Source organism: Onychostruthus taczanowskii, unplaced genomic scaffold (assembly GCF_017590055.1).
Source record: "Onychostruthus taczanowskii isolate IOZ18803 unplaced genomic scaffold, ASM1759005v1 scaffold8, whole genome shotgun sequence".
Lineage (NCBI taxonomy): Eukaryota > Metazoa > Chordata > Aves > Passeriformes > Passeridae > Onychostruthus > Onychostruthus taczanowskii.
Genome location: NW_024505892.1, coordinates 6206841 through 6233014, shown reverse-complemented (window position 1 = coordinate 6233014; position 26174 = coordinate 6206841). Strand labels below are relative to the sequence as shown.

At 41.9% G+C, this 26174-nt stretch overlaps 1 protein-coding gene across 1 annotated transcript in view; it reads right to left on the bottom strand.

Annotated features, from left to right (window-relative positions):
- RSPO3 (R-spondin 3) overlaps positions 1 to 25617 on the bottom strand; it is a 58613-nt gene extending 32996 nt beyond the window's left edge. Inside the window, exon 1 of the mRNA XM_041423824.1 lies at positions 25077 to 25617. Within this exon, the coding sequence (XP_041279758.1) occupies positions 25077 to 25173 (97 nt within the window). The 5' untranslated portion in view covers positions 25174 to 25617. The remainder of the gene's footprint in view (positions 1 to 25076) is intronic.
- Positions 25618 to 26174: the final 557 nt, after the last annotated feature.

Genomic DNA, 26174 nt, shown 5'->3' with positions numbered 1-26174 from the left:
GTGTCTATGAGCAAGGAGGCCCTTGGCCCAAATGGCCAAGACCTCACTGGGGATTGCCTCATCATTATTAAACACATGTCTGGCAGAGTGATCCTGAAAATTAAGTATACTGGCAGCCAGAATGCATTTCCCCTGAATTTGGTTAGAAAGAGCATCAACAGGCTGAAAAATCTCACCAGGGGTGCAGAGTTTTATGCAGTCTCCTAGCATCTTTAGCACAACAGAAATCAGCCACAACAACCACAAATGGCTCCTTGTCATTCCAGAGAGTTTTGTAAATAAACTGAAAAATTCCTTTCATGGAGAGAGAAGGGAAATTGACTTTTTTTTATCACATACTATGGAGCACCACCAACATTCAAAGAGCCAGGAAGTTTAACCAGTATAGGAACTAAAGAGGATCCCAGAGAAAATTGCCTTAAACAACCCGATAGTGATGATGATGGTGAAGGCCATACTTTCTCACATCAAGTTCTAAATCCTGTAACCAACTACAGATATTCCTTTTAGAGTCAGCTGTAGTTGTTTCCAAATAACCAGCCTTCAAGACTATACATTATAAATTTTTTCTAAAATGTGAACTCAATTACATCATCTCTATCTTATTGCTTAGATTAAAAAAAAAAAGCTGTTATAGAAGGGTAAATATGTGATCTATTAAAAGTAGTAACCCAGTAATTGTAGTAACCTAATAATTCTATAACCAGCTGTGTTATGACAGTTGTCAGATTCAGCTACTTGCAAATAAAGCATCTGTGCTCATATCAAAAAAAGGAGGTGTGACTTTTGGAAAGAGATTATATTTGATGCACATATAGACAGTATTTTAATAATCTAGTCCTGCAAGTTGCTGTCATGAAGATCCCCAGCTGATTTTATACTGTTCATATGGACACAGAGCTCTAAAAATAAATTTGCCAATACCACTGTGACTCCCTTGACTCTCCAATCTCTGCCCTACAAGAGATGCATGATTCTACTGAGTAAAAAAGCAAAAATGTATAGTGTACAGGCTCATTCTTTGAAATGTGCAGTCTTTCTGCTTGATTGTAACTTTCCATCTCGCATTTTTGTGTTTCTAACAAAGGTTGTGAATGCTTAGGCTATCCTGGTGGCAGCAGAGCCTGTACCTCCCACACCCCATTTGCTTCTCCTGTTTTGCTCTCTTAACATACTGGAGACTTTGATTGTTGCATATTATGCAGATGCTCGTGTATTTCCAATCTGTATAAGGATCACTCAGCTCATACTGTCAACATTACACAACTACAGTAGCATTTGAAAGTTTCTCATTTCCCACAGGGTCTTTTGAGACCAGAGTTTTTCTCTCAAAGTTTTGTTTCAGAAACCACAGAAAGAACAGCAGGATGTAACAGATTTTACTTTCCATGCTGGGGACTAGGGAGAAGGGTTTAGACAGCAAAAGCCTGTAATCCCATGTCGAAACTATGATCTTCTACTACCATGTTTACAGCATTAAAAAATTAATAAGCCAGACAGCAGGCCAGCCCGCTGCCTTGGCGGTGCTCAGATGTGCCTTTGGTCAATTACTTAATATCCTCTCGATTTAATGTATTTTCCTAAGTGGAACTGATCAAAAGTTTGTACTGAATGAAATTATTTCTTTCTGTGTAATGATTAAATTCATACCATACTGAAGCTAACTGGAAGCCCCAAATATGTTGCTTGCAGTGGAACTGTTCTGGACTGACGCCTGCAAACATTGAAATGGAACATGTTTCTTTAAATTCAAGACTCACATCAAGATTTTAAGTCATAGTGTAGGTATTAAGGAGTATCACAATGCAAGAAAATCTCTAAAAAATATGTTCTACAACTTGTAACCAGGAAAAACTCTGATCTCACATTTTCATGAAGGAAAAAGGCTAACTTCTCCAGGCTGACTGGACCATCCACCTGCCAGTGACACAAAATACTGTCCAGAATTCCAAGTTGAAATTAATGATTAAAATAGTGCTGTGTAGTGACACTCAGCAAATGATGATCCAACTGTTTTCACCTTTCACTCATGTCACTGGGACTCATGCTTGTCTAAAAGAGAAAGAAGTCAAAAGTTTCTGACTGCAAAACATGAACAGTGTGATGTGAAATCAGATTAAACTCTGGTGGAAAATAGACAAGAGTCATCATCACCAGTCAGCTTGTACTCATTGACAAAAGTCCTGAGGCCCTAAAGTCAATGGTAAAACTCCTGTGAAGAAAACAGGGTGAGAATAATTTGTGAATAAGCATTAGCACAGTCCATGGTTTGGAGCATAGTTATCTGATTTTTAGGCAGTGTGATCGGATGGCCTGTTTACATTGGGATTAAGTAATAGGATGAGTGAGATTTAAGTAGGCATTTGGATCCTGAGAAACTGACTCAGTTCAACAGCTCTGTGTGCCTGGATTTTCTAGTGAAGTAACTATGAATGGCACGTAGTTAGGGCTTGCTTTATCACCCCTTCTGCGTGTTGCCCTCCCTTTGAAGTCTGAGCCTTTCCCTCCCAACCAGCTTCACTGCCGCACACACCGACCCACATGAAAGAAAGCTGGCGCTCACAGAGAGCATCGTTCACTTCCCCAAAACCGTAATGCATCTGACATCACTGCAGTGACACACAGCAGGCAGTTTGCTGTTGAGCCACAGCTGTGCTGCAAAGTATTTCAGCTGAATTATTGGGGTGCTGGTGACGAAATCAAGGCTATTGTCCGTTTTGTGCTAAAGCACAAAGAGAAACAGGTCATTTTCTTTGTGGTGATACGCCACCAATTCCCTGAGGACTTGCACACCAATCAGGGCAGTTGATTGGAAGAGAAAATGAATTTAAATGAATTAAAACTTCTGTTTGGTTTTTGATTTTGTTTTTTGGGTTGTTTTTTTTTAGTTGATGTAACATCTGTAACAGTATGTCTGTTATCCCAAATCAAATTAACAGTATAACACCAATACATCAAACTTTGTCAAAATATTTGACAAAATATTTCTATTTTTGAAGAGCGTTGTATCCTAATGGAATTTTATTCCATTAAGAATTGTTTGAGTGGCTTTAATTTAAAATAGCAATAGCAACATTTTAAAGGTGATAAACAATTATAAGATACAGAATTTCAATTTAAAAGCAAAAAGAAGTTCTACAGTAAAAAAAATAAACTGAGGCCACCTATTGACAATATTAGGTAAAGAAAAACAAAACCTCATAGCCCAATAATTATATATAAAATCAAGAATTAAATATCTAGGAAACTTTGGGTTAGTGTTATGAGTCTTATTAAACATTTTATAGTAAGAGCTGAAAAGTCAATGATTTTGAAGCCATTTTAATGTTTCTGCACAATGGCAAAAAATACGAAAAAAAGTCTGATTTGTCTTTAAAATTTGTCTGTAGCCTAAATGGAAAAAACTCCTCACATTTGGAAAGATTAATGGGCAAACTATGAACTATAAATTTTAAGAATGACTTTTTTATTTGTCTAATATATTGTGTAATATCACTGAGACGCACATCAAAAGTGACATCTGACACTTTTTATGCACAATTGAAGACGTGGTCATAAAAACATACTTTTGTTGAAGTATTTCATTGGTAACAATCGTAGGAGTCACACTATTTAGGCCGGGTCAGAGCAGCATCCTGAGGGTGCATGTTTAACCTTGCTCTGCACATTCAAGTACAAATTTGTAAGACACATCTTCCTAACCAAGCTCTTATACAAGAAAATTATCCATTTACTGTGGCCTAAGAGAGATGCTTTTTCCGGTGCCAGATGCCTTAACCAGCTTGTAAAATATCCTTAGCACTTTGCAACATGCTCTGTTGAAGAACATTTTTCTAATAACTCCAGTAATGAGGAAGAAAGGACTGTTCTGTTCTGTCCTGTCACGCTGTAACTTAATTAAGCTGATGCAGAATGATAGAAATAGAACCCATTATTGCAAATAGAACTGCCTAATATAAGTTATGCTAACAATTAGGCTTCAGTGAAAATGCAACATCCCCTAGATATTAGAAAAACATAAAATCACAGCAGTTATTTTATAAGTATTCAATATGATGAATATTTGGCAGCTCAGCTGGTGGCTAGTGGCTTGCCACCACGTTGGGCTGCCATGAGACAGGGCTCGGATGTGAGATGACCGCAACAACACCACTCAAAATGCTGGGCTGCTGCAGAAAAATTGTGCTAAAAAGTGTCACAAGCAGATGCCAAAATGGAATAAGTGAAAGGCAATACTGAACTGTGCCCTAGAATGAAAATACCTTCCTTGAGTAGCTTCTTGGCCTCCTGGACTTGCACAAAGAAAATCAAGCTGTTTGTCTCACAGAGGCAGCAAACTGCTACCCCAAGTACTCAAAAAGCATATGCTCCTGGTCACAGCAATCAAAATCATCCATGAAGGGATACAGGTCTGAGTTAGAATGATGGACCCAGTTGTCAGCTTGTAATCAGAAGAGCACCAGAGTTCTGCATGATGTTAGAAATCAGCAAAAAATATTATGATGGTGTCAGTTCTGCACCTCCAAAGCAAAAATGTACACAGTCCAACACACATGAAAAAGAACCCATGGGAAAAGGTAAAAAGTATAGCTTAACTTTCAGCATCTAGTTGCTTTGTCTTTTGCTAACAAAACCACTGAGCTATGTGCCTTTGAAGAAATTTAGGGGTTCTTGGGTTTGAAGGTTGATAAAGTTGGCTGGTTAAGGTCCCTTTCTAGCATTGTAAAGTACTAGAATCTACATTTTCAAATCTAGGACCTCCAGTGAAACAACTAATCTCCTGCTTCATTCCTGTGTACAAACACTCATTTTCAGAATGGCTGCAGAAGATGCAGGTGGTCAGAGGTCTGAAATTGAAGCTATTTATTCAGGAGTCCAATCAAAGAATTGCTATTTCACTTCTAGAGCCAAACTTTAAAATTTTGGCTCTATCATCTTTGAGCTTCAATTTTTTCATCTGCAAAGGAGAAATGATACTTATCTCTTAGGATTGTGAGGTGTTTAATTCATGGATATTTACAATATGCCCTCAGCTTTGGCTGAAATTTCTGGCTTCTTTGCACAAGCAAGCCTTCATGAGAAAGTCTGTTTCTGGCACCACATTAAACCTTGCTTTATAGAGGGGTCTCTCATATACATCAGATTGTTATGGGCACAACTATTGAGTCATGGGTGCAAGTGTGGTAACAATTTATTGTAGTTATTCACACAACATTTCCATGCACAGATTTCAAAGGCAGACTGAGACAAGTTGAGAAGCCAGTTCTTTTAACTTTCTGATTTCTGCTCTGTGACTGAAGAGATTAGATTATTGGAAAACATGCTATTAGCACTGGCTTGCAGCCAAAGGGTCTGCTATGGATTCTGCAAGGGGTGCTGTGCTCACTGTAAATTAAGGAAAAGAGCTGGGTAAGTTACTCCAGCAAGGAATGTTCCCTTTGGGAATTGTCCACAGCAAACGAGAGCTGTGGTTGTTGAGCAAAGAGCAACAGGGAGAAGAAAAATAACAAAAAAGGTCAGAAATTTCAGGGAAATAAAAGGCTCTTTTTCTCCTCTACACTGAGCACTAAGTTAACAAGTTTTAATGTTCCTTAATCCCTTTTTATGCTACTTTCTGCCTACCCAGACCAAATTGGGAAGAAACCCCATGCAATACCATGTAAGCCCATGATTAAATTCCTCCTCATTCCAAAAAGCACATCAGCGTATGGTTACCTACACGCATATGTTACAGACCTCTTGACTTCAATTAGACTTGAATACCTGATTAAAATTAAGGACTCATTCTTGAATGGAGGCCCTTGTGCTTGGAGCAGACACTTATCTCCCTGAAGAAGGCAAAAGCCTAACTCCTAACATACTAACTTTGAAAATAACGCCTTGAACTTCTCAGTCATTAACTAATTCAAAGTTAAACATTTCTATTTTTTAGCTTCTTACCCAATAGTTTTGGGTAATTTTGTATTGGAGAAAAAAAAAAAAAAGTTTTCAACATAATAACCATGTTTTCATGGTGTCTGAGAGAGTAAAACCATTATTCTTTTCTCCTTATTTTTGGAAGATTGGAAAAAATTCTCTTCCCTAATACTGAAGAGAAAAGCATAGCTGTGTGAATACAAAAGACTTATGTAAGGCTTCTAGCACTACTTTATTAACTTTTTTAAATTAATGTTCATGCATTTTAAATCATTGCCATTATATTTGGGAGTAAGATTCCTACAGTGCTTGGAGTCAGCAGCCCTGTTCCTTTGTGTGTTAGCAAGAGACTCAACAAAGATAATAATTTCAATGCTTTTTTAATATAAAAGTGTTTGACTTTTAAATTACTAAGTAGTTTTATAAGGGGCTACTAAGCTATATCCTCACAGGAAGGCAAACAGATTGCTTTGATTTCAGTAAGACTCAAACCAGTGTCCTATAAAAGGAGAGACTCAAAGCCTGTTCATTAATCTCTAAAGTATCTTTTTCAGCTTAAATCTGCTGTTTGCCTTATAATACTTTCCATACCAACATCATATGTAACACTCCATATGGAAAAAAGCCAGTACCACAAAGGTGTTCTCACAGAAAATTAGAAAGAGGTGTTCAAAGGCAAGCTAAATAAAAAGGAGGCCAAATGATCAGGGAAAACATTTGCAAAGTTTATCACATACATGGGAAAAAGAGGATAAGTATAATTAATGCAAATTACAGTGATTTCAACCATCCTTAAAACCCCTGAGAAAATTATATAATCACATAGCAACAGCATCAGTAAGACTCCAAATATACGTGCAGTTCTGTAGGACTTTTCACCCTGTGGTCCTCAAAGCATTTTACAGCAATCAAATGAGATGCAGCTCCATGATGTAAGTAAATGCTTTAGGGGCCATATTCCCTTTAACAACACATGTTTGGAGAAGGATGGGAAATGCAATGCCTGTCTGTTGGCTGCTATAACCACTCTGAACTGAGACATTTGGGGAACTCCTCAGGCTGAAGCTGTGATTCTTGCCAGCAAGTCCAGATTGGTTGATATGGGTCTTACTCTGCTTTGTATTGCAAGGAGGAGGCACAGCCATCCCAAAGCCCAGGCAGAAGCAATAGTTCAGTACCAGGGATTAAGAAGGGACAGTTCATCACCTCACTTTTCCACCTATGAAGATCTCTAAGCTTTGAAGGGTCTTGTTGCTTCATAGCGCTTGAGAGCTGCTGGTGGCAGGCAGGGCATGGCAATGAGGGAAATTGGGATGTCCTCAAGCCTTTGCTTCCAGCAGGAACAGTTTCTTGGTCGCAACATAGGGACAGCGCTGTGTTAGACCCTGCCCCAATTCTCCCATAACAATTTTGTAGGCAAAGAACAGATACATGAATATTTATCACCAAAAGGCTTCCAGTGGCATAGAACAGGGCTGAGCTCAGGCATGCTGAGGCCTCAGTCAAGTCTGCTCTTAGAGATAAAAAAAGCATAGTTTTCTCCAAAACCAGCCTTGTCTGAGCACACTTCACAACAGTTCTTTGTCTAGGCAGTTAAAAAAAAAAATGCAATCTGCAACAAAACATTGCCCCTAAAATACCTCTGCTATTATGATATCTACCACTGGAAGTAAAGATATAACCAATCAATGGTTGGAAATAGGCATCAGCGAGACTGCATTAGTTAAGATAAAATTTAGAAAGCCTTGGTAGATAAATTTACTGCAGCAGTCTCAGGGAGGCAGTATAATCTCAGTCACATGTATGTTTCAAATCAGAGGTGAGATATCTGTTAAAAAGCATGCTGTAGCTTAGCCATAAATTATTGTGCCTGGGAAAGGAACCATTGAGTGGATGAACAGTTTATGCTGAGCACCTTCTGATGTCCCTTGCTGCTGTGCCCCTGTCTAGGGGCACATGCTGGCAAGATAGCCTTTTGTCAGCATTTTGCATTATGATAGTATCAGCAATATCACAGTTTTCTTACTCACAGTGGGTTGTGTTATGCTTATCACTCTAATTCTAACAATTTTTTTAAAAAAAGACAACAAAATAATAATAGATAAAAGCAAATAAAAGTGCCATATTTCTAATATAAGGTGATGATCCAATATTTTCTTTGTGATTTGAGAACTAGTTGTTTCACAGGAGATTTCAGAAATTAAATAAACTTTAATTTCCTTATAACAAACTGCACATTGTTGCCTTATGAAGAAAATTGGAATTTTATGTCTAGTAAGGTCTCAGTGTAGCATATCTGCTGAATGAGGCATCAGGGTAAGCAAGGAGATTGTAGGAGACTTGTTGATGTTACCATTATATATTTGTGCAGAATGGAGAATGGGAGAATATCAAGAAAGTATTCTTTTGATTTCACATCATTTTCTCTTGTTGTGTCTTAGACACTTGTCTAATTGACTAATTACTAATCCTTTTTCTTGAAGAGACCACAACAGCTTTTCTAGAGCATGAGCATCTTTTCTGCTTGGCCTTCTGAAACTCTTATAATATGCACACACAGAGGTACAGAAGAAGATAAATTGCCTTACATGCTACCTTCTTACCTGCTGTGACACAGAAGCCACCAGCTCTGTAAGTCACCATGATCAGAGATGGGAGTATCCACCACGTCAGCACATTCCTGCTCAGTAGCTTATGCCCAACCCTCCAAGTTGTCCAGGTTGCTTTTACTTATTTCTCCAGCTAAGATCTAAAGTCACTTAATAGAAAATCGTGACTAATTTTGAAAGGTTGGATATGACTATGAAACTGAGTTGAAAGAATGAGCACAGATTGATGTCTAGGATAACCTAGATACATTATCCAGACATTTTATTTAAGGTAAGTGGATAAGACATGGGAAGGAGACTGGTAGCTTCGAAAACTAGACGTGATGCTAAGAGGTCCACTTTACATGCATTATTTGTGAGTACCGGACATTTCTACCCTGGGAAAGCATCATAAGTGGTCTGGATAAGCTCCAGGCCTTTTTCTTGCAGGATTTCACCTGTTCAAGGTGGACAATGGAGTCAAATGTTGTATCCAATTTTTACCCCTTCTGTATTGGAACTAGCACGCTCTACTCACTGATCACTGCCAATAAATAAAGTAATTAAAATTTTAAAAATCTGTATCACCAACCTCTGTTATGATAGAAAAGTCTGCTATGGTGTGTCTGTGCATAGACATATACCTGCTGCTCATCGTGTTCCTGAAACATCAGTTACTTTTTTAAGCAAACAAACAGGCTAATATGTAGATGTGTTTATACATCTTTGTTCATCTCAGTTGCTTGCAAAAGCACCATTTTTTAATAATTCTCAAAATTATGTCCACTGGAAAGAGACTTCTGCTAGAGTTACTTAAGTATTTCATTGATGCTAGCCACTGGAGTCTTTAGCTAGCTCTTTTAGAACACCAGTGGCTGATCGCAACATTTCATAATAAGATCCAGAACAGTGTGAGTGTTCATCCTTTCTCAGCCCCTGATATCCTACTGCACAGGGAACGTTTAAGATACTGTATAAACAGGATAATTTTGGAATACAATAAGAGTTTAAAAAAATCCACCAGACCAGTGCTTGTCTTTTCCCCTGTAATACATGAGAATTCTTGATACACTTTGAGGTGGAAGGGGACTTGGTGGTTTGGGGTTTTTTTGATTTTGTTTTTTTTGGGGTTTTTTTTGGGGTTTTTTTTTGGGTTTCTTTTTGGGGGGGTGGGGGGATGTTATATTTTTGGGGCAGACCAGAGAAAAGCAAAGATGTCAACATCTTAACAGAGACTCTGAGCGCCCTTGTGGCTTTATACGGATCATTTAAAATACATTGGTCAGGGTAACACACTCTGCCCGTTGCTGTCTGGAAGATTTGCAAGCATGGTACACACTCTACAGAATGCTGTCTCTGTGCTGATATTTGTAATGATAACACACTGACGCTCAAATTACACTGTGTTCTGGTTGCTGCTTTCTGTCTTGCCCTTTCTCACAAGCAGCCTAGAGGTAGGACTTTCATATGCATTTGTTAAGAGTCTATAGCTGCAAACATTAATAAGAGCTATCACTTAGGAGCAGTTACTTACACTTTGTTTAATCTCTAATGGATTCTTCTAAATATTTACAGTAGAACAGTTGTCAGACCAAATGCTGGACATAACTGGCAACTTCCCAGAAGGCAAAAAGGAAAAAGAGGGAAGAGAGAAGAGAAAGAGAAGAGAAGAGAAGAGAAGAGAAGAGAAGAGAAGAGAAGAGAAGAGAAGAGAAGAGAAGAGAAGAGAAGAGAAAACTACTTATTGCATTATTTTGTGGGGCTTTAGTGAGACAGGTTCTGCATTGAGTACCTTGGTGGCACCGAGCAAAATGGTCCAGAGGATTGTGCAAACCCCAGCATCAAGTTGTGGTTCAGTCATGTAAAACTGCCGCTATTCTTGTTTATCTTGGGGAAAATTACTGTTTGACTGTTTGCTTTGCAGACACTGAAGTAAATAAACTGTGTGAAAGGCCAGTGGCTGCTACAAGAGGTGGAGGAGTTCCAAATTGTTTGGGCGTGTCAGCATAGCACCTGCTGTTCTCTTGGACAATCTCTTGGCTGGTAGATCTGGAACCTGCAATATTTCCCTGTTGTTGTGGCTCCCTGACGCAGGTTGATATGGACTTTAAAATAAATAAAGTTAATACTCTGAGGCTGAAAGAAAGCCCTTGGTGGGCCTCATCTCCTCAGGCTCTGAAGTTACCTTGGCTCTGGTGAGAACAGGGTGTGAAGCAGGTGTGGAGGAGTAACAAGAGGATGAGCAGCAGTAGGAGCCTGGGGCTACAGAGAAGGACCTCTGTGCCAGCAGCTGCTGGCTAGCAGATCACCCACCAGGCTGTCCAGCTGTGTCTAACAAGTGGGGTCTTGGGCAGGCAGGAGGAGGGGACGGTGGCTGCATCGCTGCTTTACAGCTAGCAGAAGTGCTGGTACATGGGAGGGGGACCTGAGACACGAGGCACTTGTGTCTCTCGCTTTCCCCTACTGTGACACAGCAGGTCTGTACTTACACAAAAAGGCACCAAGGATTGTTGCCTCTCTTTGGAAAAATTTCCATTGACTTGAAAATGAGAGCCTTGCATGAATAAGAATCTATGAATTTACTCAGATATATAAGTTTTCTGTAGCATTTGCTATTGTAAAGTCCTGTCTTAATTTTGAGACGTGTGTGTCTGTGTGTGTGTATGAATGCATGTATGAGAGGGAGAGAACTCTCACTGCCTACAACTGTTCTGCCAAGATAAACTTTGGAGCATTTTATAAATTAACTCTGCTCTGTGTGTTTATTTTTCTTTTGGAGATTCTAAAAAGAGACTGTTCAACCCATCTTATTAGGGGCAGCACATTTTTTTAAAGAGAAAAATAAGTTCCGACTCTGCACTGGAAAGTATTTGCTATTTTCAGCAAAAAGTATTCTTTCCTTCTGACCTGGCATATTAGATAAGATTTATATTTCTGACCTGACATTAGGTAGTTAAGATTTATTCTTCTATATTAACTTTAGTGAGCTTGCAAGCTATTCATTTACAGCATAGGGAATATATTTATGGCAGAAGCAAAGAAAGTTCACTACAAAGTAGTAAAATATGTTATTAGGAGTGTCCTGTAGACTGATGAAAATTGTGAGTACCCTTGCAGCTGGCTCCCTTCTGACTCTTTTTTCCTTCTTTGTTATTTCAACTTTAAAACTTGAATTTGAAGTCAGTTTCAATGGCAAATAACTTAAAACAGTCCAGATGATTCTAATATATCCACATATATGTACATACATTTATGCTGTGATTGAGAGGTGTGGGGAAGGGGATAACAATTGACTTGAATTCTCTCCGTGTTCTGCTGGCAATGACCCAGGCATAAGTAACATTGGACCTCACTCTCCTGCCAATATAAATCAGGAGGAACTCCACTGGGGTATAAAGCTGGTGTGTGAGTGAGCGCTGAATCAGATCTGGAGCTTTTCTCTATCCAAAGGTGTGGACCCAGGCAATCTGTTAATGTCCAATTGACTTAAAGAGGGGAACCACAGACTATGATGGAAACCTGGAAGTACTTCAAGACTCTATAGGCAGGTTGGAAAGGTTGGAAAGTTAGAGGCCTCCTATTGAAATCAGTGGCAAAACCTCCCATTAACTTCAATAGGAAAAGAATCAGGCCCTAGAAATGTCTGAAAGCCAGAGAATTGCATGGCTCAAGTAAAAGGTAATAGGAGCTGATGACTTGCACCAATAAATCACCAATGCAAACCTGGCCATGCTTGGTTTAGGCTCAAAATTGCTTTCATCTGATGTTTGTTTGAAACTTTTTCATTGTAAAACCCTAAAGAAGAACTGGCAGCTGAAAGAGCTGTCTGAGCACGAGGCTGATGGCCGGACAGGGTGTGGTACCTCCTCTGCCCCTGCGTCATCAGACAGAGTCCATCTTAAAGAGAAGCAAGAAGCACTGGCCTGCCTGTCGAGACAGCAGTGCTCACACTTCTGCTGTGAACCATAGGATTTCTAATCCAGAAACTTTCAGACTAACTCTGTAAATCCACTTAGACTGAATATTTTTGGGGGAGGGGGATTATGGCTACACAGCAAGCCAAGAGGAGGAGTAGATATTTCCATTTGTGGACATTATTTAACTTCTGTCACTAGAGAGAATAGAGATGTGCAGAGCTTTGAGCAATTTAATGTGTTGGAGAAAGGGCTTGGCATAGAGAAAGTTGGGATCATCTGGCATTACAAGAGCTGGGAATTGCTTAAAGAGCGTAGTGAGCAGAGCTGCACATTGCAGTTCAGATGAGGAACTCTGCTGCCCATCCTGTCTGCAACAATGCAGCTGAGGAGGAGGATTCTACTTCTGAATAAACTCCTATTTGTAAGTTGTATTGAGTCGAGGCCAACTGCCCTGCCACACATCTTGACCATCCCTGATGGAGTGGTGGGGAATAGCACAATGTTGTGGAGGGGGCTTTCCTCCCTGCTCAGTATTTTTGCAAACAGTGCATTTTTTCTGCTGGTCCCAGAAGGGGAAAGCAGTAGACAAACTGGATGGATAGTTTGGTATCTGTGCTTGGTCAAACAGCCATGGACATGTTTGATGTCAGCTGACACATTCAGAATAGTTCACCACTTTACAAACTTCACACTTCCTGTTCTTGCATTTGATAGACCTTAGGGCTACATTCTCTGTTATTCTATGCAAACCTTCCCATCCTTCCTTATATCTGACATAGTCTCCAAGGAATCGCATCTTTCTGTATATGCAGAGATTCATGGCCTTTTTTTTTACAATCTGTCTCTGTAAATCAAAGGAGTTGTTCAGTGCTTCTTCTCTCTCACCAAGAAAACCCACTGCTGTCATCAAGTCATCACACCACAGCTCAAGGGCATCCTTTCTCTTTTCACCATTTCTCCCCAAAACTGTGGTCTCAGCGATGCAAATTGCAATAATTTCTATAATTTATAATTGAAAGGGAAAACTATGTTGAGGCAGAAACTTCCTTGTAGATATAAACAAGGGAATGAGGATGAGAGAACAGTAAAAACATGTTTCTTTGGAGTGACACTAAGAAAGAATAGAAGTTTCTAAGGCTATGAGAAAATAAATATTTTAAAAATTGATTTGACAAAAGTCACATTATTGCACATCCTGTATGTTGGATGTATGACTTCGTGTGAATTCTGGTGTGTCTGTCCTGGTTCAATGCATTCACCTGCTAGTTCTCATTTCCAGCAGGCTTGGGCTGGGCTCATGTGTTAAATGGATTATGACAAGGACATGGATCATACACGTGTTAAATCTGGCAGGCTAATGGAGCTGGTCTAGACTTATTACTCCCTCTACCACTTGCCACTTCAGAAAATGCAACATTTTGTGTCCATTCCTGTGCTCACTTACTTAGCTAGTCTTTTCTGATGCATGTTCTCATTTTGTGAATTACATCAGGCACTACTTTGAGAGATAGTGCTCAGGTTCAATACCTGTAGGAACAGAGGGAAGGCAAAGGAGGGAAATGTTCAGGAATACACAGTGCTGGGCAGGGTGAATAAGTGCAACATCAAGAAAGCCATAAAATATTTCTCCTACACTTTTAATTGCCAAATTACATCGGTTCTCTGACAAAAGACAGTGGAATACCCTCATTTCCTGTACCAGCAACTCAGAAAGTGAATTACAGACTGCATTTCTGCTCCTTTTCTTGGTGATTGGCAACAAAAACCTCCCACTTATCATGTTTTTTTAGTATCCAGTATAAACATTTAGGCTAGATTCAGTGCACATGCAAATTTTATGCTGGCAGGGCTCTGTGAGATACTTGCTTCCTGACATGAGCTGTAGCTAGAAGCAGAATCAGTCCCTTAACCTTCGTGACATGTTTATTCTGCCTAAACCATCTCCCATTAAAAACAATGCAGAGGCTGTAATTGAAAACCTCGGGTTAGTATGGCATGTGCCTTATGATTGGAACATTTCTGTTTGCTGATAAAAGAGAGGAATATTGTCTTGCCTTGCATGTGCACAGATGCAGTTACAGAAGTGCACCCATATGCACGGCCAACTCCAGGGAACAGCTGCAGCAGTGCTGCTGCATTGTCACAGTGGCAAGGAAAGACCTTTTTCACTGGAACCACCAATTTTCCCTGCCCAGAGCATAATCTCTGGAACATCATCTTCCTTCCAAGTGGCTAAGTAAAATTCCCAACCTAGTGATACAGGTCTTTTGGAAAGCAAGAAAGGTTACATAATCAAAAAGGAAGGGTCCATATAACTTTCTGATACAGTTTTAGACATGACGAGCTCATCAGAAAAAAAAAAAAAAGAGGGTCCCCTACCAAGCTTCCCAGACATTTTTTTTGTTGTTGTTTTTGAATTTAGCATTTGGTTTAACCCACATAAAACTAATGATTTTGTTTTCCATGACCAAACAGATAAGAACAGCGGGAGAAGAGTTGGAGTTTTCAGACAAACCAAAGGACTTCACATTTGAGTTAAAAACTTCCGCCTGAGGTTATCAGCATGGATTTCACCTATGTTTTAAGATAATCTGAAAGTGAAGTGAAAATGCTTTAATTCTTGCTTGTGTTGATGTGAACTTTGATGTATGTATGGGAATGCATATATACAGATATAGATATTAATGTGTAGAGGAGAAGGGAGAGATGACAATGCATAAGGATGAGTTTTTCCAGTTCTAGGACAACAGCTGCGGGGTCAGGGGGTTCCAGGGAAATAACTATATAAGCCAGAGAATGTTTCTGTATGAGTTAAGGAAGACAGGATGAAAGATTCTGCTTCTGAATAAACTCTCTTATATGCAGTACTGCAATTTCTGTGACTAATCTCTTTTGAACAAGATGTGTCCAAGGTCTCTGCATACTTCCACATGAAAAACACAGGCCCTTTTTCCTGTTCCCAGAAGTAACCACAGCCAGTCAAGGAACCAGACTAGAAAGCTCAACTAGCAAGTTTCATAGATGAATAACTTACTTCTCAAGAAATTATGTAAGGCTTCAAAAAGGATTTTAGATTGACTTTCATAATGCTTGGTGGTCTTTTAGCGGTAGCTACGGTTAGAATCCTCCTCTCTCACATAATCAAGAAAGTATGAAAATGCAAGAGAAGACTACTCTTTTGATTAATCTATTTTATCCGGACTCAGGTGTGGTTTATCCTGAGGGAGAAATTAACTTCTCTGCTCACTGGGTAGCTGGAAATTATATGATTTCAGAAAGAGGTGAATAGCAGCCTGTCCTCATCTTGAACTGGTACAGTTCACAGTTTCCTTTTTGGCCAGCCAGATCCTCCCCCACTCAGTGCTTCTAACCTTCATAAAGCTTGGGAAGACCTGTGTTTAGCAGAGTATCCAGGTACAATATGTAAATACCTCATTAAAGAAAGCCTGTTTGAAATTTCATCCATAATTTTCACGTTCACAGAGTGACTGAGACCACACAACCATAATATATGTCACTGCTTCTTACATATACTGAACTTAGAGCTAGTAATGTGGCAGCTTACTTGTTCTATGTTTAAAGGAAGCCAGGGCTTTAAAGCAGGATTAGTATCTTAGTTAATTACTCAGATGAAAGAACCCAGTCATGGAAGAGAATAAGCACTTTCAAATCATATTGATTTTGTAGGTTTGTGGCAAAAATAAATTATGCCAATGGAGATAAAATGCAATATTTTTGTCCACAACCTGCCTAGACGAACTAGTTTTTATGTTTATCTGTTCTTCAAAATGACTTTGGTCTATTCTTCAGAAATAATGTATGACCTAAGCAGCAATAAGGATGCCCTTTTGCTGACATTCACTTGAAGCTGAATCCTACTGACAGATTTTTACACGTCTGAAACTTCTCCTCAATTGGTAGCTTAAAAAGCACATTTAAATAGTTTAATTCCTAAAGTCAGGGTCTTCATCTTAAAAATACTTGTCTAGGACATAGCACAAGTTATAAATTCTACACTCTCATACAGAATTCTACTTTCCCTTTTAATACTCCCTCAACTCTGAAACTTGTCAATTGCCCAACTCTTCATAAAACATAAACACAAGAGATAAATGTGTGATTTCATCTTGGACTGCAAAACAGAAACTGTTGTGGGGCTTGTTTTTTTCTTTTGCAAAACACAAAATCATGTCATTTTGTGAAGGCCTTCATGATCTTGCTATTAAACATCTGCGGCCAGCATGCCCAGCACAAGAAGGTCTCATTTCAGCTGATTATTTTTAGTTCTGTGTTATACTAAAAGTTTCTGGAATCTTCATCCATCCCCATGTGTTTGCGAAATACTTGCACTTAACATCTGACTCCCATGTTGAATAAATAGCCTTTGCTCCCACTTTTCTCTTTGGGAGGGCTAGCTCTTCCCTCGGCAGTAACATCAAGTAATATAGCACCAGCAACTCATTATTCAGTGGCATAGAAAAAGTGAAATTAATAATGAACATTCTAGGAAAAGGAAACAAGGTTATGAAACACTTGCTGACACTGGTTTGTGTAATCTTCATGAATAAGCAACTCAATAATGCTGGGCAAGTGCGTGTGGGAGGCTCATTCTGGAGAAACTGGCTGTTTTCCTCTCTCTGACCAGTTGAGCTGTTATGATAAAAAATGTTGTTACTAAAGAAACCTGTAATAAATCCTAATGGGAGTATTGCATGTGCTGATAACATACATAAACTTTGTAAATATATTAAAGTGTCAGGTTTTAGTAGCTCTGGTTCATGTGGATGTTCGTAAAAGTTTTTGAAGGAATGCAATGGAAATCTTGTTCCACCAGCTGGCTGCTCCTACAGTTCTGGTTTATGCGAGGACCTTGTCTTCCTTCCCCTTGAAACACAGCCTCACTCTTCCCTCACTCTGTAGGGAAGCTGAGTTAAAATATCTCAATCCCTACCTTTGCTGTGACTTCCCATGCAAACACTATTGCCAGTGAAGCTGTGTACCCAGGGGAGAAGTGAAGCTATGTATTTGGGGAGAAGTGGAGTGGATAAGCTGGTGCTTGGTAGAGGATTTATGCTGTTCCAAACATCCTTACTTGTGTCATGGTGTACTCCACTGACACCTCCATTAAAGTCCAGCTGGAGCTCTGAGCAAGATATGTCAGTTGCCTTTTAGTAGGTGAGAAGATTTGGCTGCTTACAAAAGGGAAAAAATCCAGCATGCTGAACAAAGGAGTCTTAACCTGTCTGAAAAGATGAGGTCAGAAACTATATCAAATCCTGGATGTCCAGGGAATTCAGGTGCCCTGGCACTACTACACTGCACTGCAAACCAGTACATTCTTTAACAAAAGAAAGGAGAATTCATTTTTTTCTTCTGAAATGCACCAAGAAGGGAGCAGCAGCTTTGCTGCCCCTTAATGCATCCACAAGCTTAGCTGCTAAAACATTTGGCCAGGAACGAAAAACCTAAGCTAAATCAATTCTTCCATATAGCATGACTCTAGCCTATCTGTATTGATATGCTCTAATAAAGTGATGTTTTTTCACCTGGATTTGCATGTAATCTCAGGTCTCCACTCACATCAATTTTAGTTTGCACAGGAAAGACAAGGGCTTGAGGGCTGGGTATGGAGCAGGAATGCATGTGACTTTATTCCAATGTCAGTAGGCAATCATCTGCAATATTGTGTGCTCCGTGTTGAGGAACTTCGCATGGATATATTTATTATTTGTTGCTATTTATTCATTGCATTTTTTAAACACAGGGTTTCTCTAAGAGAAAGTCTCAAAGTCACTGCATGAAAGGACCTGAGCTCCGACAGATGTTCAGTGACAGTAAGATGAGAAATGTTACACTTTAGAAATGACAGAGCATCTGAGAAATGTCCATGTGTCGAGGGTGAGGTGGAAATTAAGCATTATTTGAAGGTGAGGTACTCATATTTCAATCCTGTCCCAGACACACCTTAGGCACCTTATGTCCAGTTCTTGGATGTGAGCCTTTTTGTGTTTGCCCTTGGCCTTTACAGGAAGCCACAGGAATCACACATCGTTACTATCCCAACATCTATCAATGACCTCCTGTTTCATTTTACAGTGCCCCAAAATCTTCTTTACCCAGTAGAATATATTAAATGTCTGAAATCCCATCTAGGACCTTGCAATTTTAAACACGAAGCCTATCAGGATGTTATACTGACACACATTAAGAAGCGTGAAAGGAGAAAGTTTATATCAGCACTACGAGAACTTGGTGTTAACCTGTAGTTCGGGCTTTTACTTTCCTTTACAAGTACCACTATAAGCATTCCTTTATGCTCTTCCTCCCAATTATTCTATCGTGTGGAGCCAAAATATCAGTGCAAGGCCAGGGTGCTGCTTCAAGCTGGCAGGAGCTCAATGGCACTGCCACAGCCTAAGGCTCTCCCAGTTCAGCTCTGTTCCCCATAGGTGAGTTCTTGCCTAGGAGCACTGGAGCAAGATGTGTTTTGTGGCTCCGTTACTTCAGTGGCTGTTATGTTTGTTTACAGGAGGAAGTAACATATTTTAAAATGCAAGGTGGATAGCTCATAATCTAGAAACTGAAACACACAGAAATGTTTATTAGTCAGCTGTCGTACAACCGTAGCACAATCATTCCTTAAGCAGCATTGCTCATTGCACTGCTCTGCACTAGCAACAAAAATAAGGTTAAAGTACTCATTAATAAAATCTGTTAGATTTTATTATGACAGAACATCTAATTTTAATGATTCTGCTGTCACCAAAAACTCAATTATTCAATTAGTTATAAAAGAGTTGGGGTTGTCTTTTTTTTTTTTTTTTTTTTTTTTTTTTTTTTTTTTTTTGAGAGCCATAGCATGTTTTGCATGAATAAATGTTCTCTGCGTACTTTTTCCTGAAGCACTGTTTGTGGTAATAGCAGACAGAGAGACTTTTGTATAAAAACGTACATGGTTTCAGCTGCCTTTTGTCATCTGATAAGACTGCTTTGTTCAGAATTATTTTGGTAAAAAAATTGGCAAAGTGATTTTGAGTAGTTCAGACTCCAGAATTAGAAGTGAGACAAAAAAATTTTTTTTATTAGCTTTTATATCTCCTCCACCGAGTTTTCACAACTTCTAATTTAATTTCAAGCAAAAGGGACAATTCACTGCAGGGGAAAAATCATTCTTAAGAACATCCATAGTTTTAATGGAGGAGTGTTGCTAGTAGTCACTGTCTATAAATGATTGAGTATGAAATGACAGACAGCTTGTTAATGTTAGCGATAAAGTGCAGTGGTCCAGCCAGCACACTTGCTTTGCAAAGCAGAGAGCAAAATCAGCATGCTGAGCAAGAGAAAATGAGTAAGTCTGATTTTTGACTTCTAGCTCAGATTTTATCAGGTGTAACACTTCCATAGTCTCCAGTGAAAAATTTATAGCAAGAGGAAACAGCAGAATGGGGATTGGCAAAGGCTTGGTACGTTAAGGGCAAAGCTCAAAAGAAGAAATTAGTCTCAGTTAACTTGTTTGGCTTCAGTTGGCTCAATAGGTGGAAGTAGTAAAATACTGGTACTTTTCATATGATTAAGAATGAGACTGCTTCCCAAGCAGCTTAAGTATCATAGTTTTGAAAGGTAAGAGGCATTGTTTTATCCTCTTTAGGGGCTTTACATATTTGAATCATGCAATTTTGCAAGTATTTTAGTATGGGATTTCTTCCAAACTCAAAATGTATCCTGCAGAAAAAGCTCACTCCAGCTCCAGCATAGTGCACAGGACTTTCTCCACTGAAAGTAAAGGAGGCAGGTTCAAACTCTAAAACCTTCTTACTAATAATAGCAATATTTTATTCCGTCCGCAGAGAGAAATAGGACTTTTCATGTATTTTCAGGTATACTATCCTACATCAATGTCTTTGAGAAGTTGTGGTATCATGTATTTAAAGTCTAACATAAATTTTATATAGTATAAGAAATGTCTTCAGCAGGTCAAATTAAAAAAATTTAAATTATCACCCTTTCAGATATCAGGTATGAAATGGGAACTGGTCAGTAATGCCCTTTGGTCTCTGGGGATAACAACACTTATCGTTCCACATATGCTGGTATGATCAGGCACAGATTTTACATACATACCAAGTAATTTGTTTTAAAAATAACACAAGCAGCCTATCCCTATCATGCTTCTAAAGCTTTCAGTAATTGGTAGGGATTTTCTGATATTTAATTGTTTAAGATATCTCTACAGTGAGATATGTTCACAGTTTACAACAGCACAATGGAACAGCTTCTGCTTCCAATGATTGCAATAGGAATTTTACTGTCTGTTTTTAAATGGACAGATTCTCATGCAAAAAATGAGAAATATAGTTTAATTGAAAAAAATAAAAAAAAGGACACACTTTTTGCCAGCAAAGTATTTACCCTCACAGTGCTAATATGAAGAGATCACAGAAAAAATTATCAGCAGCATACAAACACTCTGAAAGACAACTAACAGTAATTCAATCCTGCCCAAGGGGGTCTGCTTCATGGCTGCTTGCCTGGCTAACTTTTGCTTAAAACTGCTGCACTGAGATACAAAATTATTTCTATTTTTAAAAATTGGTAATAACATCTATATTACATTCCAGCTCTGTAGTACTGCCATCTGTGATGTGCCAACCCTGAAGATACATATAGATATCAATAATATATATAGGTGGTGAGCTATTAAAAGAATTGCTTCTGCAATAAAGTATTATTTTAACTAATAATGTAATTCCTTGGTTTTTTGCTGACATTCTACCTCCATGTGAATTACACTCTGCTCAAGAGTATAAAAAGACTGAAGAAATAATTTTACTACTGAAGAAATAATTTTGTCAGTATTTTCCCAGTTTGTTTTAATTTATATAGCTATCTATGCAAATGGGCTGTTAAACACCTCCCTAATTTTGAGTTTGTAAGTAGCTGCATGCAAACCAAGTCAGAGACACAGAGGGTTTGCAGACTGGAGCCCTCCACTAGTAACTGTGACCAGAAGCAGATGCTGGAAGACCTGCAGTCCCGCATCAGCAGAGGAATGCGCAGACGAGCAATGGAAGGAAGGAAGGAAGGAAGGAAGGAAGGAGCAAGCACTGGGCATCCTGGACATGCTGCAGTAGTGAAAGGCAGAAGGCAGTTGGATGGGCTACCAATAATCATGGGAGTTCTATATCCAAATTGCATTTCCATAAAGTCATATACACTCACAAATGTAGAAGTGTAGTAGAAATACAGAATTTTCTATCACTTTGCTTATTCTAGATTTCCAGATTTAGTCCATGGCTCACTGCTAGTCCACAGCGTCACAGCAAATGGTCTGCTGGTCACTCACAGACCTGTAGCAAATAATACTTCATTTCTGTCTACTAGAAGGCCAGTGAGAGATGTACTTAACTGTCAGTACTAAGTTTTGGGGGTTGGTAGTAGTCTACAGAACGAAAATATTTTGGAGCTATTGACTTGATCCTCCTTTTTTTTTTTTTTTCCAAGCAAACTGCAATCACTTGCCAATACACAGACGTTCTTATTTATTGGTACGCTAGTCTATACTCAGCTGCGTATTACTCTGTCTTGTAAGACTCAGACTAGCAACTTTGTTAATCTTGATTGCTCTTATCAGAATAAAACCACAAATTTCTCTGCTAGAGGTATGTTTGCTTTTAAACTTTTATTGAGTGTGTTCTATGTCTAATTCTGGACCCACTCATCTGTCTGCACTTTGTTGTTGACTTCAGAGGAGTTTTATCTCTCCACAGCCGACTATATCTTTACTACTGATCATGGGACAGAAATTCATGATTCCCCAACTGGAAAATTCAGTAGGAGTTTGGAGACTAAAAGGATTGCAAACTAGACATTTCTCATAGGAAGGATTATTTTGGCAATAGGTACAAAATAAATAATGCTTCAGGACCAGATCCTTCTGATGGGGTAATTTAACAAATGAACTTCAATGTATACCAGCTGGGACTCTGGCATGGTGTATTCTGAATTAGCCAGCTCAGATTTTATAATTTCTTTACTTTAAAATACGTGAGTCTACAATATAATACATAGAATGGAGAACTCTGATAATAACCAAAACAAAGTAACATGGGCTCACTGACTGCTTGATAGGAAGTTATTTGTACTGTATTTAAAAATAAGTAGGTTAAAGAGAAATTTTAAAACATTTCCCTAGAAATCTCCTTATGATTTGTGATTAAAGGAGACTATCTGGGCAAAAGAAACAGAAATCCAGGGAAAGTCTTCCACACAGTAGATTAATTTGACAGGTGCCGTCTTTATCTGCACACGATAATTATAATAGCATTATTCCCTAACAGTGATTCATGGGCTTTTAAAGCCAAAGTGATTAGTGCAAGTGATCATAACCACTTTTATAATCTTTCATAAACACTCACTCTCTAATTCCTTGCTCCAAGCTACATAACCACTATTTATACCAAATCATGTTTTACAACCAGCTGGATTTGAAACCTCGGCCAGTAGACGACGGCACGTCCAGGTGAGGTGTTCTGAAAGGCTTTTTGCGTTCACTGCCAAAATAACAAGGCAGATTCCCATTCTGACCCTCTAGCTGTGATTTTCCAGCCGCTTGTTCTGCTCTGAATTTATCTTAACTCCTGCATTTTAACCATAAAACTTTGATCAAGTGCTCGGTACCTTCTCCACGGTGCACCAACCAGCTCAATATTGGCGGCCAACACTCCCGCCCCTATTTCCCGAAAGCTATCCCGCTATGCAGGGTGTCTGAGGACGAGCGAGGTGGGACGGCGCTCTCCTGGAAGAGCAGAGCGGCGGGACGCGCTCGGGAGCGGCGGCTGCGCTGCGCCCAGCGCTGCGAGCGGCCGGGGGCAGGAGGAAGACCTGCCTTCTCCCGCCGAAAGCGGGGCAGCTTCGGGGCCGTGCCGAGCCGTGCCGTGCCGCGGGAGCCGAGCACCTGCAGCCGCAGGGACAGCAGAGGTCGCCGCCGGCCCGGCGCTGGCCCGGCGCGCCACGCACCAGGTGCCGGGGCGAGTCCGGGACGAGGGGGCCCCGCTCCGCCACCCGCGGGGCCGTCCTGCCCCCCGAGCCCTGCCGTGCCCCCAGCCCGGGGCTGAACCTCTCAGAACCTCTGCCGAGCCCGTCGGGGTACCCCTGCGGCTGGGGGTGGGGGGCAGCCGCAGCTTGCGGGCCCGCGGTTGCCAGGGGTTAAAGGAGTGGGTGGGAGGTGATGGAGGCTGCGGAGCCCTCCCTTGCCAAGGATAATAAACCGGATGCCCTGACATGTTTTACTTAGCCCTGAGTGCTCCCTCGCTGTGAGGCCGTGGGGATCGCAGGGCTGGAGCCCCGGTCTCTCTCGTGCTCAGCTCCGCTTTAGGGGCACTTTAGGTGAATCAAAACTTGTTTGCAGGAGGCAGACCATACAAAGGAGGCTTTCAAGGGCCAGCCGTGCCAAGCAGGGCAAGGGAGCGAAGGCTGAGCAGGAGAAAATTAAAACAACAGTACCTCCCCTCCCTGAGGAAGTAACTCAGTTACTTCTTGCTGATGAAATGCAGGGAGCTGTGTTTTATGACATTTCCTCGGTGTCTGCAGCTGTCAGGGGGAGCGGACAGGCATGAGCAGCCCCTCCGCGGTAGGTGCGCAGAAAATGCCTCCTCTCCTGGAACAGCGGCGGGTCCGATTGAGGCGGGGTGGCGAGGCCGGGTCGGGGGCACGTCCCGGCGGCCTCTGCTGCCGCATCCCGCCTCATCCACGGCTCCTTGCGGCAGGGTCATGACAGAACTCCGTCCGGCGGCACTGCAGGAGGTGTCACCCCGGTTTCGAGCCCACTCCGCACCCCCACGCCTGAGCCAGAGACCTCCTGGCCGTGGCAGCGCCCTGCCACCTGGACGGCGACTCGCTGCTGCCTCCCTGTTATTTCTTCCCCGATGACGGGGAGCTCTCCTCTCTTGCCCTCACGGGGGACAGGGAGCTTCTGCCAGCCCCCTGGGCACTCCACCTTCTGCCCCGGACCCGGCCGGAGATGGACCCGGGCCGGTTAAATCAGGAGGGATGGACTCCCCTCATCTCATGGGATTAAAATTTTAAAATTAAAAAAATTTAAAAATTCAGGGGTCACAGTCCCAGGACGGTGGCAATGGGTGACTAGTGGCCAGCGGAGGCTGAAAGCCAAAGCGCCGGACAGAGCCGCGACACCCCCAGCCCCCCTCCGCATTGCCAGGCTTAACCTATAGCGATAATCTGTACTGCCCCTTCTTGGGAAGGGGGCTTCTTGGCCGGAATGGAGAAGGGTGCTTAGGGCATACCGGCAAAAAGTTACCTGTCGTGTCATCGCCCTTTCCCTTCAGGAAAAGGGAAAACCTAAGAAAGGACGTTCCCTTTCACCAGACATTAAAATGTAAAGCACCCGACGCAGGTCCTCCCAGAGCCCGCGCCGCTCATCCCGGTGAGGTGAGAAAGAGCAGAGAGAGGTCAAAAATCGCTTTCATCCCTCCAGTTGAATGAAACTGCCTGCAAATCCGCTCGGCCGCGCCGCTGACGCGGGATTTGGTTCCCAGCGCACTCGCCCGGGCACCGGGGGCACGGAACCCCCCGGACAGGTGAACAGCACAACGAGAGGAACCAGAAGTTATCAAAGTATAAATCTCTTCGCACTTACTTCTTCCCTGTCGCCGTACCCTGGAGGCGTGCTGGCTGCCAATGTATTCCATAAAGTTCAAAGTGATAAAAAACCAAGAAATCAGTCGCAATTGCATAGTAACCCTTTGAGAGTTCGACTTCTCCTTTTCGTCCTTGTTTTCTTTCCTTAAAAAAAGAAATAATAAACCGGGACGGTAGGCGGCAAGGGATGAACACAGCAGCAGAAATACCTGCACTGAGATCCAAAGCTGGGTTTGGCCGGCTTGATGTCTTTAGCCTTTTTTTTCCCTCCTTTTTTTTTTTTTTTTTTTTTTTTTTTTTTTTTTTTTCTTCTTTCCCTTCCCCTTCGCTTTTCCTATTGCACTTTCCAGGAGTCTGCCCCGCTACCTGCCGCAAACCTCAGAGGGCAGTCAGCAGCGGAGAGGAGCCGAGCAGCCGCCGCCGGGGTCCATGCCGGGCCGGTGGCCGGCAGCATGTTGTGAGGGTGCCGGGGTGCGTGCGGCTGTGCGAGCCCGTGTGTGCGCCGGGCGGGCGAGGTGCCGACAGGACGGATGGATGGATGGCGGTGGGAGAGGAGTGTGCGAGGGCGGGAGCGGCGGGGGGGCAGAGGGAGGACCCAGCCCCGCCGCCGCCGATCCGGAGCAGCCGCGCTCTGCGCCGCGGGCACCGCCAGCCGCCGGGCGCAGGTGGGCCGGGCCCCCCCCGGCTCTCCCGCCCGCCGACCAGGAGCCCCCGGGCTTCATGCGGGAGTTGCGCCTGAGCGGGGCCCCGGGGGAGAGGCCCCGGGGCGGGGCGCGCCGGGAGGAGGCGAGCCCCAGCGCCCCGGCACGGCGGGAGGAGGCTCCCCGCTCCCGGCCGAGCCCCCTCGGGGCATCGGCGCCCGAGCATCCTCCGGCAGCGGGGCCCGCCGGCGGTAGGCTCTGCAGCCTCGCTGGCAGCCCCCTCCCGCAGGTCTCCGCTCGCCTCCCCTCCGCCGCCGGCCTTGCCGGGGTCACGGCGGCGATGCCGCTGCCCCCCGCGCCCCGGCCCCTCCGTGGGGTGGGGCGCCCCACTCGCCGGTGGGACGGGGCGGGGTGCTCAGCCCCTTCCCTGCGGAGGGGGATGCAGCGCGGCACCC